Source organism: Leptidea sinapis, chromosome 33, assembly GCF_905404315.1.
Source record: "Leptidea sinapis chromosome 33, ilLepSina1.1, whole genome shotgun sequence".
Classification (NCBI taxonomy): domain Eukaryota; kingdom Metazoa; phylum Arthropoda; class Insecta; order Lepidoptera; family Pieridae; genus Leptidea; species Leptidea sinapis.
In genome coordinates, this window is record NC_066297.1 from 4009100 (window position 1) to 4028199 (window position 19100).

Sequence of the window (19100 nt, forward strand, 5' to 3'; positions counted from 1 at the left end):
TTCACTAATTGTACAGAAATATTGTGCGTGTGTCATGTTTTGTTTCGATCAAAACAATAAGTTCGATAGTTGCTATCGTTGCACCATGTTAATATCTTTAAAAGGCATAAAAGGCATTTATTTTCACGAAATTGATTCCTTTTGAATTATTTTCGATGTCATTTCTAATATACTAGACACTACTTCCGCTTCGGAAACAAATGGCGCTCTGAGACAGAAAAAGTGGCGCAAGAAACTCTCCCAGCATTCTTTTTTTTGCGCTCTTTTTAATGAAACATATTGTTCTGTCATTGCTATTGCTATAAAATAATCATAATCTAGTCCCAGGCTGTCGGATCACTTAGATATTCAGCTGTGGAGTAGTAGGATTTACGACAGAGCCATTTATTGGGCAGGGATCAGGTGAAGCAGCTCTTCGGAACACTCCCGTGATAAATGCGGTAGAAGACACACAATGAAGCGATGTCTCTACGCAATATTTTTATAATTTTTATTACGGCTGACCTTAACATTACAATAATTTACATAATATCGCCTTTTGTTTTTTGATAATTCGTCACGTAATAAAACATCGAACATCGCAGCACAAAGCACGTGTCCCACGCTGGCCACGTGCTAGTTCATGACGTCACACTTAGTTGACATAATCTTTAACAACATCCGTGGGGTTTTAAGCTTAAGTCCACGTCTAGGGTTTGTAAGAAGTGGGATTGCTACGGATGACGTCAGTATCCACGATGCTGACGTGGATCCAGTTGGGTTTTTCGACTTGCGATATAACGTGGGGCGTAGACCGTGTCGGACGAACTCCGTTGTTGTTTTATATTTCGCGCCGTAATTACCGAACAAGACACGGACCGTTGGTTGGTGTTTGACCAGATGGTGGAAATAGGACGGGATTTCAAAAAGTAGGAAATACCTTCCCACGAAAACATCTCTACTAATATTATAAATGTGAATGTAAGTTTGCTTGTTACGCTTACACGCCGGAGCCACTGAACCGATTTTAATGAAATTTGGTACAGCGATAGACTAGAGCTTAGGAGAGGACATGGACATGTGAAAAACAGAAATTCACGTCGATGAGCTATAACTATACCAATAGTAGGTATAGTTTGCCATAGGAATCTTCCTCGACATAAGATTCATATAATATATTGGAAACGAGAGCTAAAACAGGAACCGGAACAGGATTAGGACCTGAGATAATCCAAACTTGTCTATTATTTTTAAAAACCCTTTTTCTATGCGGACGAAGTCGCGGACATCAGTTAGTATAATATATAATGGTAGCATAAGGTAGGATTGCTTACTCCAGACATACTACCGATAAGAATGGCATAATCCGAAATCCGGGTTTCAGACATCCCTGGAAGAAATATAAACTTCACTTGAAGGAGCTTCATAGAAGCAGCGTTGAACTTACCTCAGTAGTTTCTCAATGAGTAGTTTTCCTAGGAAGCCGGTACCACCACTCAGCAGCACGGTGGCTCCGGAGAATGCCTGCTGGATCTGGGAGTTCTCCAGACACACCTCCTCGACCATGTCGTTGTACGTGATGTCGTTCCCTTCGATGACCTCCGTCACCCCCTTCGCTGGTGCCGTGTACACTGGAGATAAAGACGTGCTCTTGAGTGAAAGATTCAATTTCTTTTTGGATAATAATAATACATGACGGAAGAGTAAAAAAATAAGGACTCCGTGTCACCTTACATAACAGTGAGGCACCATAACAAGCCGGTAAACGTGTATATACATAGCCCCACGCATACACTTACACTAATACAAGCCGATCGGCCGCCATTATGAGATTTGCCATCGTCTGTGACAAATCAGTTTGCGTCGCAATAAAATATCTTAAAAATGCCGTTGTGCGTTGTGAAAAAGTCTAAAAACAAACATATATTATATATTTGTGGATATCTGATTATCTAAGGGAGAAAAAATTGTGTAACTGGTATATACCCCGTAACCTCTCACACACTAGAATAAAGGTGCTTCACTTGCTAATATCACGGCGCGGAGTCCTTCTTTATTTACTAGTCCGTGTAATACATATATCTATATTTCTCACCTACAACCAAAACATACAATGAAAATAATACAGTGGTTTTGGTTGGGTATCGCTGGTGCCTGTGGTAGGTAAAATAAAATGCCTATGTAACTGTTAATAAAAGATCTGTGTTAAAAAATAAATTATGAGGAAAACGCTTTTGTTAAAATAAGTATGTAGGTACTTTATATCATAAAGAATAAAGAGGGTAGATATAATATATTGTGTGAGTGTGTGTGTATGTGTGAGAGAGAGTTTCTGCTACTTGTTGTGTACTACATCATCCTCATCAACTGGTTGTGTTCCTCCACTGTGACGACGCTTTAAGGGATTCGCGGCCGTTTTCAGATCAATACGATATGTGTTTCTACTTTCAACAAAGGCCAGCAACGCTCCCGTAATTCCTCTGGTATTGTAGAAGAGTGTGGGCGAGGTGATCACTAATGATAACGTGATCCGTACATCGCTTGATTTCCTAATCCAAAAGAACAGTGGAAAATATTAAATCATCAAATTTATAAAAGTATTTGAATAATTAACAATAATTATTGGTGGCTCTACTCCTCAGAGATCCTCCTCACATCCTAACAGTTCCATCACCTAGACTTAAATATTGATGACGTTTATATAAATCTGAGTTTAAAATACTTCTGATACTCAACTTTATTCAATAATAAGTTGTTATAGGTAGATGGAATCGCACGCCAGAACCAATTTATAATAACTCCGTGACTAGCTCGCTACGCGTCTTAATTACGTCGGCAAATTTTCCGTCGTTAGTGAGGGAATACCCTGCTGCTTTGTATAAATTGGTTAAAGGTGATGTCGGTTAAGTTTCATATACGAGTATATATCAACAAGTGGTGTGCCGTATGACACTTGGATTATCAATGTTTATATGAAGAATGCGAGTATAAATATAAACTGCAAATGTCACTAGCTATTCGTCCTGACTGCTCACGCGAGTGAGTATCATAAAAAAAATAAAATTATAAAATAGGAAATGTCATGTATATCCAGGTTCTTGTTACATAATATTAACAAACGGTAAAAGAATCATATTAAGCCGAATAATATTTTAGTACTTATTTATAATATTTTTTTTTTGCACAAAAGTAAACTACCTTTTTGCAAAAAAAAAATGTCAATCCCAAACGTCTGAGGAAAAGTGCTTATTACCCCTATTCCTAAAAGTACAGATAAACATGATAAACGCCAATACCGGCCAATCTCAAAAATTTGCGACACTGGCAAAATTTTTGAAAAAAATATTACTAACAATCTAAGCTGATTGTATCTCGCCATATTTCACTCCAACAACACGGATTCTTTAGAGACCGCAGTGTTGACACTAATTTGCTCTATTGAACCGATTATCTTCTTAGTACTCTGGATGCTGGTTATCAGATGGACACTGTATGGTATAGACTTCTCAAAAGCATTCGATAAAAAAATCATGAGACGCTTATTAACAAGCTATCAGAATTCGGTATACACGGCGATCTACTTCGATGGTTGAGTTCTTACGTGGCCAACCGTAGTCAAGCCGTGACTCTAAAAGGTTACACCTCCAAATTTCTTAAAGTGTCTTCCGGGATTCCTCAAGGGTCACACCTTGGTGCTTTTTTTTTTCAATATTAACGCTGCAAATACTTAATGATTACAGATTTTTTATAGTCATTGCGAAAGCAAGCCGCACTGGAAATTGCAGTCATTATCATTGGGATGCGGGGTACCATAATTTCTTCTCCCTTATATTTTCATTTTATAATTTTTGCTTCGATTACATTTTTAATAAACTTTTCACTGATAACCGTGTGCCGTTACAAAGACGCGGTGGGTTAATATAACGTTACGTTATCACTACCCATCCTACTTTTAATTGAAGATTATTGGGTGGCAATCCTGGTAATTTCAATTAATTTAAAATTCTGTTGGATAGTTGACGATATCATCTTAATTATTTGCGTAATCAACTGACTTATATGTATGCACCGGCAATTTAATTTTTAATTTTGAAATTTATTTCATTTACATCCGTATTTTGACAGCTCATATAGCACTCTGTTACAATAATCTTTGTAATTTTGAGCGACGTTTGGGAGCACCTTCTGAATAAGATCGGTTGATGTTTCAGTAAACTGACAAAAATCGACAGGAAAATATAATTGAGCCAGACGAATCATCACGGCAATTACTTGTTTGTCGGAAGTCTTCTACTAAAAAAATCATCGCTCCAAATACATTTTATGTGCCATTATGTATTCAACCCACACTATCAACTTACATTGCTGCAAAAATCTTTGCCATTACTGAGATCTTCGAAATGTTACTGATTAGAGTTTCATAGCGTTGAATATTCAATGCTGATTTTTATTTATATATTAAAGACAATATAGTGTAATATGTGTAAAGAGCAAAATTGTTTTGACTATTTTCCATACATTATTATTAGGGGGAAAAGGACCGAATATGTAATACTTAAGCAAATTCTTAAAAACATCAGTATAAGAGTGTTATTTTTATCAGTCTCGTGGGTTATAATTATATGCATGTTTACTATTTTCCTTGGTTTTTTTATTATTATTCTATTTTTTTATTAAAACCTTCCAAGTACCTTGGTACTTTAAAAAATAAAAATTGCCGAATTTTGCTCTAGCAAACATTCATTTTTAATGATTTAGATATTGGTCACCGTAAGTACCTATCTGTTAGGTGTTATTGATGCGAATGTCAGTTTGATTATAAAACTGTCACGATCGAACCGCTCCCTAGATTGTCATGTTGTCACACAGATTGTCAGGGACATAGGTAGGTACTTTAATGTACACAAAGTCGCAGGCAAAACTTAGTTTCGAGTAAATATCAGCGCTTTGTACTTCTCCTTGTTCCTTGTTGTAAACTTCAGTTATAACGAGTCACCGTGCACGCCAGCCTAGCAAAACTCTATGAAAATAGCGATTCACTCGATTGTATGAAACGTGTAGTCATTGATAGATTGACACATGACGGCTTTAATCTTATAAAAAACGGAGATAGCCGAAATCCACTGCGTTTTAAGCAACTGCCCGCTTTCAAACTTAGCCGGATTACTCTTCGTCGCCAATCGCCATACTGTAATTACTACTATTTCAAACTTATGTTAAATACTATATTAAATTTCAATTTTTACTAAATCAGTCCCGCCTCTTTCTACGTAGTATTTACATCCTCTTTGGTACACGAGTGCACTATATTATATTCTGTTATGAAAGGTGATATTGTAATCCGTGTGTGTCGCAAGTGGGTCACCTGCGGGCGGCAGGTGGGCACCGCTCTCCAAGTCATTATCTATTGCTTCAACTCACTAGCAATCGTGCACTGCATTTAATTATGCATCTAGCTCGTGCACCTACTTTTTTTATGAAAATAAGGCACAAGACGAGCAGGACGTTCAGCTGATGGTAATTGATACGCCCTGCCAATTACAATGCAGTGCCACTCAGGATTCTTGAAAGACCCCAAAAATTCTAAATGGCACTACAACTGCGCTCGTCACCTTGAGACATAAGATGTTAAATCTCAATCCCAGTAATTTCAAAGTGGGCCAAGTTTCTCGATGGCACAAAGATGTAGGACTCATTGAGACCGACATATTTACGACGCTTGCTGTCTTCGGCAGTCGAAGCAGCAGCCCAAGCACCAACTGACGTAACTTGGACATGAGAAGGAGCCAGAGTGTTGACGCAAGCGACGCGTCCCACACCAACGCCCTTCCCTGTGCCCAAGCCACCAGTGTCATTCCATCAGGACGCTTGCCATCGCGGCGGGTTGGTTTGTTGTGGTGGCGTGTGATGTAAACTGTACATAAAAAAACCACCATGGTGACAGGTAAACCGGCAACACCAGTTTATCTTGACTCGTAGCGAAATAGACATAATTTGGCCGACCCGTGTTTATTTATTTCTACTCTCCGGTGAAATGTCATCCCATTTGTTTTACAGTAAGATGCTCCACAGTCTTAACTACATCAAACGATACCACTGTAAATCTGATATATATGTATACTTAGTCCGTATTGTGTGAATCATTCAGAATATCACATAGACCTGAGACGTACACAAGGTTTGGTGCAGAACTTTTTATTAAATAATCGTATTAACGAGACTTATCTTAATCAGTCGCCAGACCGCCAATTTTTTTGCACTATTTGACCTCTGGCCGACGAGTGACGTCAATTCAAATTATTTCTAATTATTCCACGTTATGAATTACCGTGCGATTTATGGAATCACATTAAAATCATTATTAATCAACTATAATGACAGATAACGACGTTAATTGTTTGATACACGAGACTTTGTGCAACAAAACAATATGCAAAAGTGTATTAAATGTATAAGATCTATTAATAAAACATTGTTCAACACAATGTTGTATTAATTATTATACTAGAGTCGCTTACATGTACAGACTTTGTAGGGCCAGTGCTGAAGTCACACCTATTTTTCTACTGCTAGTAGATAGTCGAGATAGTAGACCTAAGGTCTAACATAAATCACACAGAATCATTCGAAAAAGAGATAAGGAGACGTATAGGGATGATCGAAAATAAAATACAATAATAGGTGACTTCGCTAGTTTTCTTCATATTCAGTTATGGAGCGGAGACCTGGATACTGAAAAGGGCGACTGAGACTGAACTTTCGCACAAACGTGCTTATATTCTGAGAGAGCTTGATGTCAAAACTAGACTTTACATTGTTTGTCTTCGTAGGGTGCTGGAGTTCTTCGGATATATTGCTCGCAAAGAGGGTCACAATCTTAAACAGCTGATGGTGATAGGCAAGATAGATGACAAACGTCCCAGAGAACGCAGTCCCATGATATGGTCAGACCAAAGACGATCTTCTCTGAACATCACCTTCCACAATGCCCTTCATGAAGCTAAGGATCGCAGCAGATGGAGGGAAATCGTACGGAAGAAACTGATGCAGCGGGGAGTCATGACCCTCAGTAATGAGGAAAATTACGCGAGGACAAGGAGGAGGGGGAGATAGTATGCCTTACTACCCGAATTATAAAGTTTTCAGAATTGCACTCGAAATATTATGTTTCTCATTCGATATTTTTTGAGTACGGAACCCGAAAAACATAACAGTATTAAACAGCTGGACAGGTTAGTTGTTAATACCTGCAAGGACTCGGGACTCCGGTGATCGTTCCATGGAACAACGTTGACATCAGTTTGTGTAATGCCTCCTCTCCACTATCGGCGATGAACGTTACTCGTATGATCGTCTGTCATCGGCAAGTTAATCCAGTTAATTAAAAGGCCCGTGCCTCAGAACCATCAACGGATTGAGTCAAATATAGTTTCCAATTGTGTGTTACCAGTGTGTTTACACGTGGGAGGGTTTTTTGCACAGGATACCAGCTAGATTATGAGTACCACAACGGTGCCTATTTCTGCCGTGAAGCAGTAATGTATAAGCATTACTGTGTTTCGGTCTGAAGGGTGCCGTAGCTAGTGAAATTACTGCGCAAATGAGACTTAACATGTTATGTCTCAAGGTGACGAGCGCAGTTGTAGTGCTGCTCAGAACTTTTGGGGTATTTCAAGAAGCCTGAGCGGCACTGCATTGTAATGGGCACGGCCCATCAATCATCATCAGCTGGACGTCCTGCTCCACTCGTCCCTTATTGTCATAAAAACAAAGAGTCAGAAAGGAAGACTCCGAATTTTTCTCTAACATTCAGTGATCTCGAGAAATGTCTTAGAAGTTGTTGATGTTAGTATGTATTTTTTTATTTCGTATATATGATTATTTATTCAAACAAAACAAATCTTATAACTATATTTACAATACTATGATTACATAAAATTAAAACTATCATTACGTGGAAGGGTACCAAGAATACTGGCAGCATTTCCGCGTTGGATAGCTAGGCTGATCCGTTGACCGAGATAGCTGCCAGCGTTTGGGTTTCCAGTAGCCTTATTGAGGCGCGAAGATAGTTTATTATGTTTAAATTTATCTTCGTTGTTGTATATGTTATATAATATGTGCCAACTTCAGCGTGGCGAGGTGAACTGCATTATATTTTTGGCTCCCGTATGATACAGAGCCTTCAATAAAGTCAACTTATGAGTGGAAATACACATCAAGAGCGAGGTTATCATATTGTTAGACCGGATCTTATACATAATGTTCACGATGTTTTGCAGTTCTACTGACATGACGTCACTCAAACAATTTATATCAGGGCATCGTGGATGAGAAACAGAACTCATTCTTCTCAAGAGCATCTCACTCCATAAATAATCTTAAAGGCTTTCCTGAGTTTGACATGTTTAATTCATCCATACATTCTATCAGTTTATAAATTACTAAAAACTGGTTTAATATGTCTCCCCAACTGTCAAGATAAAACAAAATCTAATAATAAAAGTCGCGGTGTTTGTATTCAAACTCCTTCGAAACGGCTTGACCGATTCTCACGACATTTTGAGTGCATATTGGGTAGGTCTGAGAATCGGACAACATCTATTTTTCATCCCCCTAAATGTTAAGTCCACGCCATTTTTTTTTTAATTTATTTGATTATGAGTCAGCATTAAAAAATACATATAACTTAAAATTTTTACCCATCTACGATCAACAGTTACTTTTGTATCGCGATTTTAATATCGGCAATACAACGTTTGCTGGGTCAGCAAGTAATCAATTTAAATATATATCACAGCATTGCGTAGAGATGTGGTACTAGATCGCCATAATTTTGATTCCGAATTAGAACCATTTTAAATTTATTACAGACATAATACAATTTTAATCAAAACAATGTCACGTGAAATAGTTTTGGTGTACAATTAATCATTTTTCATACAACTTTTATCTAGATTGAAAGATTAACATGGTTCCAACTGTAAAAGTTAGGGGCATTTTGGTGATTTTTATCGTCATATCTAGTAAAGATAGAAATGTAAAGAAAAAATGAATTTTCATGTCATATTCTGTAGACATATAATTATTTTTTTGTAAAAATAAAGTTTTTATAAGAACTGTTAAGATATGGTTTCATCTATGAGCTATTTTCGTGATTTCATGGGATAGCGGCTTTAAGAATACTGGGTCCACTGCTTCTGACCAAGAAATGGAGAATGACTCAATAAACATAGACCACGTGACGTACTTCCGTTTTTCTATTTCTAGCACTTTCAGTGTGAACCAAGTAGTAAGCAAATTGTTTAATATTTCACAACCTGCTAATAAACAATGCACGAATATTAGTTTTGTAAACAAACACCTTGTAAATAGGCCGTCGATTTGATGCTTTGACTAATTATTGTATTGACGTTTCATGTTAGGTCGTACGTACAAACAAAAAGGCCAGTTGTAACCTAATGTAACACATAGTATGACGTCAGTGTTGTGAAACAATCACAAATATTACTGACAAAGTCAGTTAAAACATCTGCAGCATTTATGGAGTTAACTTATTAAAATGTTCGAATCTAAAACAATAATAAACCTTATCAGATATTTATTTAAATAGTTGCCTATATTATAATTCAGCTAAAATGTATGTTAATATATGTAACTCCAGTTTCCTGATGTTTGTATCCAGTGAACTTCTAAACTAATGAACGGATTTTAATGGGGATTACTTCATTACTTGAGAGATAGGAGATTATTTTTATTTCCAATATTTGTTTTGTATGGACATATTTGAGGGGAGGACATATTTGGACTATGAGAGAATTTATTGACGCACCGTTTGACAGTTCTGGTAAAAGAATTTCATTTTAACAACAGGTAGCGTATTTTACGAAATAATTCTTGATGTTATGGAATTCATAAAAAACAGTATTTTATTTTTTATGTACAGAACAACGTCTGTCGGGTCAGCTAGTAGTTTACAATGAATAGTTGTGCCAAAATTTGGAATTTACTTTTGCGAAAATGCCTACAAATAAGATAACAATAAAAATTTATATAATTTGAATTCTTTGTGTCTATGATGCAAAAATGTAATAATTTAGCAAGCAAAATAATTAATTGTGATGATGACTGGTGATAACAGACACGTATAAACGAATATAACTTAACTCAATTAACTCTTATGTAAGATTACACTCTCGTTATCAGTAGAACGGTATAGAAAAGCATACTACTTATCAATATACTCGTATATGTAATGAAAATGGTCTTTGTTTGAGGCTCTTTGAAGCCTAAATCACTGATAGTATCGAGATGAAACTACCACCATTCGATGCGAAATTTATCCTAGATCAATTTTTATTACTTATTTTTTTATTGTATTTATAATAAGATGAATAAATTTTATTTTATTTCTATTTAAAATTCGCCCTAAAAGGGAAGCGGGCGGAAACGGCTAGTAATTATATATAGTATTTGTTCATATAAATTCAACTTAACATAGTGTCCATTCAAATTTAATAAGGGCTTTGACACTAAAAATCTTATTATATAATATTATATGTATTACTTGTGAGACATATTGTGTTTTTAATAGAAAATACATATACATACTGTTTTCATGCGATGGCCAAGTTAATCTATTTAATTAAATCATTAATTATTTTCAATATTGATATGGTCACTATAAGATGTTGTTAAGTTAGCTAAAAATGTAATTAACTTAATTTAAAAGGACCCCTGAGTAGGGACTGAATAAATTGACCGGCTTAGAATATATATGGATCTCACAACTTTTTCGATAGAAGAAATGTTTTCAATGGCATCTCAAATCTAATATATAAAATTCTCGTGTGTATGCGCGGTGTTTATTACGAAACTCCTCCGCAACGGCTAAACAGATTTATATGAAATTTTGTGTGCACATCGGGTGGGTCTGAACTATTTTTCATACCCCTAAATACTTATTATATTTTATTTTTGTTGACAATTTGTTTAACTTTATTATGATTCAGCATTAAAAATACACACAACTTCAAATTTTCACTCTTCTACGATCAACCCCTGTTTTTTAATCACGATTTTAATTATTCTGCTCCATCCACAGATCCGCAATAGGGTTGCAAGATGGCAATCGAACACAATAATTTTAGTACGATATATTTGGTAGACCTGAGTATCAGTCGTCATCTATTTTTATACCCCCAACATTTTTATGATTGATTTTTTATTATTACCTTAATTGACTTAATACAACGTTTGCTGGGACAGCTGGTGATAACTATATTACGATGAAAGCAAGTATATTTTAAAAGGCATAAAAGGCGTTTATTTTCTCAAAATTGATTCCTTTAGAATTCTTTTTGATATCATTTCTAATAACTACTATCTGAGAGAGAAGAAGCGGCGCAAGAAACTCTCCCAGCATTCTTTTTTTGCGCTCTTTTCAATAAAAGTATACAATATTGTACAGTCATTTCGATCGCTATAAAATAATCACAATCTAGTCCCAGGCTGTCCGATGATTTAGATATTCAGCAGTGGAGTAATAGGATTTACGACAGAGCCATTTTTTTATAAAACATTTAAATTTATTTATAGATAGAAGTGTATACATTTACCCTTAAAGCTATTATGTATCTTATGAAGCCTACTAGAATTAGTTACAAGCAATTTTGGTTTTGTTTTAGATATATACCTTTATAGTTTCATTGAAATTTTATGGAGCAGCTGTCACGATCTTGTTTCATAATTGATTGAGTGGATGATCATAAAGCAGTTTATGTTCAAGTAATGAGTATGTAATGAAGTAACTTCAACAGCAGAATCACAGAAGCTCGGCTGATGTATGCCGAGTGCGTGTTTGTCGGTCACTGGATAACTCAGTTCAAATGACGTGAATTTGATGTGGACGAGCTCTGTTTGTTGGTTGATGGACGAGTAAAGGGTCGCGCAAATAACCAAACAATCTTCTTAATAATGTTATATTAAATATAGGTAAACATATATTTATTCAAAAATAACAAAACTTATAACTATATTTACAATAGTATGATGAATAAAATTAAAACTATCACTACGGGGAAGCGTATCAAGAATACTGGCAGCATTTCCACCATGGAAGCCTAGGCTGATCCGTTGACCGAACTAGCTGCCAGCGCTTGAGTTTCCAGTAGCCCTATTGAGCCGAGAAGATAATACTTTGTATGTACATTCTCCGCTCCTCTGGGCCCCACGGGCCAAATGTCTCGACACCAATCGGCACAAAGATTTAAGACTCATTGAGACCGACATATTTGCGATACTTGCTGTCTTCGGCAGTCCAAGCAGCAGCCCCAGCACCAACTTGAACATGAGAACTAGCCAGAGTGTCGACGCAAATCGCGTCCCACACCAGCGCCCTTCCCCGTGTCCAAGCCACCAGAGTCATTCCGTCAGGACGCTTACCATTGCGGCGGGTAATACCACTTTACGGGTACTCTAATTCAACTAGTATATTAAGAGCGGCAAATGCCCTGCGGATGACTTCATTAATGCTGTCATTTTAGGCAGGATATTCCGTGATGCCGAAGAGCATCTACCTGCAGGCCATATTATATTAATATATTAGGTATGATGTGGATGCAACGGGATAGCAGAGACTCGCGATATACAAGGAACCTCACGCAATACTTCTTCATCTTCTATATACTCATTAGTATAATAATAACCCCCTTGCCATTAGAACAGTTCATATGATGTCGTGAATGTTTTGTCGGCAATTTTGTTATGGTAATGGGGAGTTTATCTTTATTCTAAGACAACTTCCCAAAATGACTTATTCATCTTATTTCTAAAACTGGGTATGACAGTTTTCTGTTTATGTCTAGGTTCACGATTAGATGAACAAAATCCGTGTTAAAGGCGACACTAAATGCCAGCGACCTTGAGCGATATTAGTTCACCGCTGCCGGCCCGCCATCTATGTAACAAAGCCAATATTTTCAAAATTCTTGCGTGGAAAACAGTTTATATGCTTACAATCCTTGTTATTCACTACTAATCTGAATAAATAAACTACACAAAAAAGTACAAGCTATAAGAATAACTTTTATGAGAGAAGTACCAAAAAAATGGGTCACGCCATGCCAAAAATCTTGTTTAACTTCAAAGAAAAGTAGTAGTTCAAAAAGGCTCGGCAGTGTTAACTATAACCAACAGCAATAGTAAATTAACAATAATCAAATTGCGAATCCGTAAAAAATATAGATATGTAATCAAAATAAAATAAGCGATGAAAATTCAATTTTGAAAATAAAATGTGGTACACGTGATAGAAGTGAAACTTTAAAAAAAATTGGCTTCAAGATAATGAGACGAATGTAAAATATGGGAAAGAGAATATTTGTAATTTTTAGAAATGATCATAGTGATACAAAGTTTTCTTTCTTCTTTACTTTTCTTCAACTATGATCACCTGGTACTAAAACTGTATTTTTTGACTTACTCGTGTAAGACATTGACTATTTGACGTTTGAGTGTGTTTGTTTCATCATTTTACATTTTACATATTATATTGTAATTGAAATGATTTGTAAATCGATGTAAATGTAAATCTTGATATAAAAGAGTGGCAATGAGTTTCTTGCTATTTCTTCTCATTAGCTCAACCCTTTACGAAGTAGCGGTAGATTCAATATGATTTTTTTTTGACATTCATAAGTGTCATTTCCGTGACCTACGTGAATAAAATGATTTTGATTTGATTTGATTTTGATTTGCATAATGTTTCCTATCTCAGTCTCTCGCCGGCTGACTCCTATACGATATTATATACTGAAACCTTCCTCGAGAACCACGCTATCCATTGGTGAAATCAGCATGAAAGTCGGTGCAATTGTTTGTTGGTTTATCGCGAACAGACGACAGACGCGGCGGAGGACTTTATTTTATAATATGTAATGCTTAAGTTGGAGATACTTGGCGACTCAGAAGAGAGGTCGTCTACTATACGATGCTCTATTGGCTCAATTGATCTGAAGTTGTCTGGGCTTGTAACATAAGTTAGGATTAAGTAATATCTATTGTAATGGTCATCATGATCATCAAACCACAACAGACAAAGGCCACCCCAAAGATCTCCATGACAATCGGTCCTGCGCTGCCCTCGTCCAACGTATTCGGGCGATCTTGACCAGACGGTCGGTCCATCTTGTGGGGGGACTACCCACTGCGTCTTCGGGTACGTGGTCGCCATTCGAGTCGAAATATGTGCCCTGCTACGTCAGTTTCGCTATCATTTCGGCTATATCGCTGACTTTGGTTCTCCTACGGATCTCCTCATTTCTGATTCCATCTCGTAGGGAAAGTCCGAGCAAAGCCTATCATTATTTATTTTTATTATTTACAATAAAATTAAAGTGTTTTGAAAGAGCAACAGAGCTAAATAAATGTAGTTTAAATAAAGAAAATTCGAGACTGTGATAACTATGTGTTTGTGTAGAACAACTAATTTTGATTGTAATTAAGTTAAATTAAAAGACCATTAATAACAAGTCCGCAGTGTATGACACACACACACACACACACGTTATGTGACATCGGAATTATTACATAACTAATGTGTACAACAAAGTTTTTTTTTATATTATATCAGCGCAATGAACTGTGATTTGTTTTATAAAACAAAATAATAAGAAGGTTCGAAATGAGAGTTTAGAGCAAGCCGTACTCTCTAAAACTGACCATAAATCATTATCCAGCAGATTAAGATCGGGACTAACCGACGGCCAGTCTTTAGGTCTGATGAAGTCCGAAATGTTCGTTTCGAACCAAGACTGCGTAGACCGAGTTTTATGACTTGATTCCAAATTCAAATGCAATATTTTGTTTATTTTTAATTGCAACAGTATTTATGGCCAGTAGGTCTACTTTTATTCAACGAAAAACGAAGTTTCGATTGATGTTTCGGGTGTTTCCTACTACGGATCCATTCATTTCGAAGTTTCAAGTGTCATTGTTTGAAATGTCCAATTTCTAAATCTACTCTAATTCATTTACGTTGCGAACGAAAATTTGAATATGGCAGCTGTTTGTTTGGAATTTTAACGTCAACTCGACGAAACCAAAGGTTATCTTTTGATTTTCGTTGTGTTGATTTTGTTGCAAATTTACTAGAAATGGCTTCAAGAATTTTTAAAATAGAGTGAAATGTTTTAATAGAGGTGCTTGTGAATGCTTTACGTGAAGAACACTTAAGATGTTTAAGGAACCGGCACCGCTTGCGCAAACAATTTAATATTAGTGAAATACCCCACTTAGAGTGTACATAGGAAACTGAGATAAATTATAGCCTGATATGTTTTACATAAGTTTTATAAGACATTTTTACATTGCGATTATAATACAATGAAATAGTACTCTTTATATTAGTCGGATACAAATAACATTCAGTTCAATCGTTCACGAATATTGTCTATAGTTCCGAAGTACGTTGATGTGTCCGAAAAAAAAATAGAGTAGGGTCACTATCGAAGCTACGTTTAAATTTCGTTTGTTTACGAAGTTTCGATTCGGACAAAGAGAGTAGACCCCCAGGGCCAGACTAAGTATATTACTATTAACCCTGGGTCTTAAGCTATCTGTCATTCCTAGCTATCAAACGTTCTTCAGAAATATCGTGAGTGTCTCACAAGAACGTGAAATAGAGTTTCGAACAGTATTTTTATGGAGTCTATTCCTTTTTTAATTTATAAAGTCAATATTAGCATGATATGACGTATATGATGTACAATAGAACTGTGGACCCCGTACACAAGAGGTGTCGACATGGCCTAGTTAAGTGAACTGTAGTGATCTATTACTAATACTTACAATGTTAAGCTTCATTACTTAACACATTATATTAATAGCAACTTATTTACGTAATACGGAAAGTTAATTAAGTTAATTTAATAATAATTTAATAATAGATTAGGAGGTTTACAAAATATTATAATGTAATACTATTACTTAATCGTCTGTTTGAGTTTTTATTTCATTATTTTGTGAGATTTTTAGAAAAAAAGTTTTTTTTTTATTCAGAAATCATAAGATCATGTTATAATGTGTATACTATAGTAAAAATAATAGTAACCGTTCAATTGCATATGTTTATTCAGATGCGAAAGAGCGGCGTCATTCACAGCACGAATCTATCATAAATCACGTTTTTTGTTTACAATAACCAAACCTGGTTATCTAGCAACCCGTAGCATAAACCGCATTTTTAATCACAATCACTACATATTATAAAACAAAGTCCTCCGCTGCGTCTGTCTGTCTGTTCGCGATAAACTCAATAACAAGAGCACCGTTTTTCATGCTGTTGTCACCAGTGGATAGCGTGGTTCTCTAGGAAGGTTTTAGTATATAATATGTTAAATTATGTGTTGGAGGTGTCGGAAAAAATAAGGCGTCTGGGAGCTTTCAACGAAAACACTGTCTAAACCCTTTGAGATATAACAAAATAATGTATTATGGAATTGTGTATCTTATATAGGTCTACACAAAAGTCCGCGATGACATTATGTCTATTTTATCCTTAATCTATTTCTTTTTTCTATTGACAGAACAGCCTCTGTCAGGTTAGCTAGTGGATAGCCAGTGACGTATTTATTAGGGGTTCGTGAAACCAACGGGAATTACTAAAACTGATAGCAGATATGAGTCTGTCCATCTGGCTGTATGTCAGAGGGCCGTGTCTCATAGGCTGCAATAATTGGACAACTGACATATGACAGAGCGTGTGTAATTCCTGCCGGCTGCCGTTGTCAGGTTAGTGAAACTCTCTTAGAAAAAAGCGATTCACTCGTTTGTATGAAACGTGCAGTCATTGATAGATTGAAAGAAGAAAACTATAATCTTTTAAAAACGGACACAGCCGAAATCCACTACGATTTAAGCAACCGTTCGCTTTCAATCTAAGCCGGACTATACTTGGGCGCCCAATTGTAATTGATATTTCAAACCTCACTACACGTTTCATACTTAACTAATTTTCAATTTTTACATCCTCTTTGGCCGTTGTAACTACAGCTGATAATAACACAAATATGATGAATTATAAAATGGCCGCGGTATCCATTTAAAAACAATTTATTTTACCAAATAACTTCAGATATACACAGTGTTATAGTACTTACGGTGGTACGGAGCCAACCAGCTTTTTAACTTACAGCCAGCGAACTATAGAATGTCATTTATATTTAATACAAGTGATTACAGCTATCTTTAACAAATTGTTCATCCATTCGTCATGTTTGATCCGACTACCAGTTCGTTACGTGCCTTACCTGTAAATTAATAGTATAAACATTGCCCGCAATTAGGGTTGTCAATTTTTATTATAAAAAGTAAGCGTATATCTCTTTTTTATTTTTTTTATGAAAATAAGGGACGAGACGAGCAGGACGTTCAGTTGATGCTAACTGATACGCCTTTCTCATTACAATACAGTGTCGCTCAGGGTTTATGAAAAAGCTAACACTGAGCGTCACTACCGCGATCGTCAACTTGAGATATAAGATGTTAAGTCTTATTTGCCCTGTAATTTCACAAGCTATGGCGCCCTTCAGTCCGAAACACAATGATGCTTACACAATTACTGCTTCACGGCACAAATAGGCGCCGATGTGGTACCCGTAATCTAGCCGGCATCCTGTGTAAAGGAACCTCCCGCTGGTATATTTGAGAGAATGGACTTCAAAAAAAGAGTACCATTTATTTCACAATTTTTAAAAAAGTACACCACACTTCTCAAAACAACTTGTGACATGACAGTGACATTAATGACATAAGTAGGTGCGTTCAGAAACTTCCAAATGTGGCTTGGGGAATTGGTGATACCAACATATTAAAAGTAGATAGGTGAGATCGAATCAGAAATGAGGAGATCCGCAGGAGAACCAAAGTCACTCACATAGCCCAAATGAATGCGAAACTGAAGTGGGCAGGGCACATAGTTCGACGCACAGATGGCAGGTGGGGCATAAGAGTCCTCGAATGGCGACCATGTACCGGAAGCAGTATTGGTAGGCCCTCCACAAGATGGACCGACGATCTGGTCAAGTTCGCCCAAATACGTTGGACAAGGAGATCTTTGGGGGAGGTCTTTGTCCAGCAGTGGATGTCTTCCGGATGATGATGATGAGTCGACTTTTTTGGTTATGATAATGGGTTTGCATAATAGTACACGACTGGCACTAGTATAAACATTTTCTAAAAAAGTGTATTTTAGCATACTCCGTTAGTGTTACAGATTATAGATAGATTACGAATACATGATATAATCTCTATTATAAAATACTCTATTTAAGAGTACGGTTGGCAACCCTACCCGCAATATATTGATATGTGTTGATGTTGTTGCGATCGGCGAGCGTTCAGTACAGATCTCAACCTTCATTACGTCATTCATGTCAATGTATTACACAATGTGGGACAAGCGAGTGTACCCACCGGTCACCTGATGATAGGTGATCACCGTCCAAAATACTCCCCTGGAACACCGGAAGAATAACAGGAGCGTTGCTCTTTCAAATAGTTGTGCGCGCTTTTACCTGTGTCGCAAGACAGCTCATGCGACAGTTTGGATTTTCTTTATGACAATAAGAGACGATCAGGACGTTCAGCTGATGGTTATTGATACGCCCTGCACATTACAATGCAGTGCCGCTCAGGTATCTTGAAAAACCCAAAACTTCTGACCGGTCCTAAAATTGCGCTTGTCACCTTGAGACATTAGATCTTAAGTCTTATTTCCCATTAATTTCACTAGCTATGGGGCCCTTCAAACCAAAACACTTGGTTTATTTTAATGATAATAAGGGACGAGACGAGCAGGACGTTCAGCTGAAGGAAATTCATACGTCCTGCCCATTTCGATGCAGTACCGCTCATGTTTCTTAAAAAGCCTAAAACTTCTGAGCGGTCCTACAATTGCGCTCGTCACCTTGAGACATAATATGTTAAGTCTCATTTGCCCAGTAATTTCACTAGCTACGGCGCTCTGCAGACCGCAACACAAATAATCTTTACATAATACTGTGCAAAGGTGCCTACCACATGAGATAATCTTAAATTCCTAACTTCCTCATTATTTTTAA

The 19100-nt window shown here is 36.6% G+C and overlaps 2 protein-coding genes across 2 annotated transcripts in view; both read right to left on the reverse strand.

The window, feature by feature from the left end:
* The window catches only part of LOC126974656 (putative fatty acyl-CoA reductase CG5065), a 467988-nt gene that overhangs the window by 176718 nt on the left and 272170 nt on the right, over positions 1 to 19100 (reverse strand). The window lies entirely within an intron of this gene.
* The window catches only part of LOC126974655 (fatty acyl-CoA reductase wat-like), a 72546-nt gene that overhangs the window by 41888 nt on the left and 11558 nt on the right, over positions 1 to 19100 (reverse strand). Inside the window, exon 2 of the mRNA XM_050822196.1 lies at positions 1427 to 1610. Within this exon, the coding sequence (XP_050678153.1) occupies positions 1427 to 1610 (184 nt within the window). The remainder of the gene's footprint in view (positions 1 to 1426; positions 1611 to 19100) is intronic.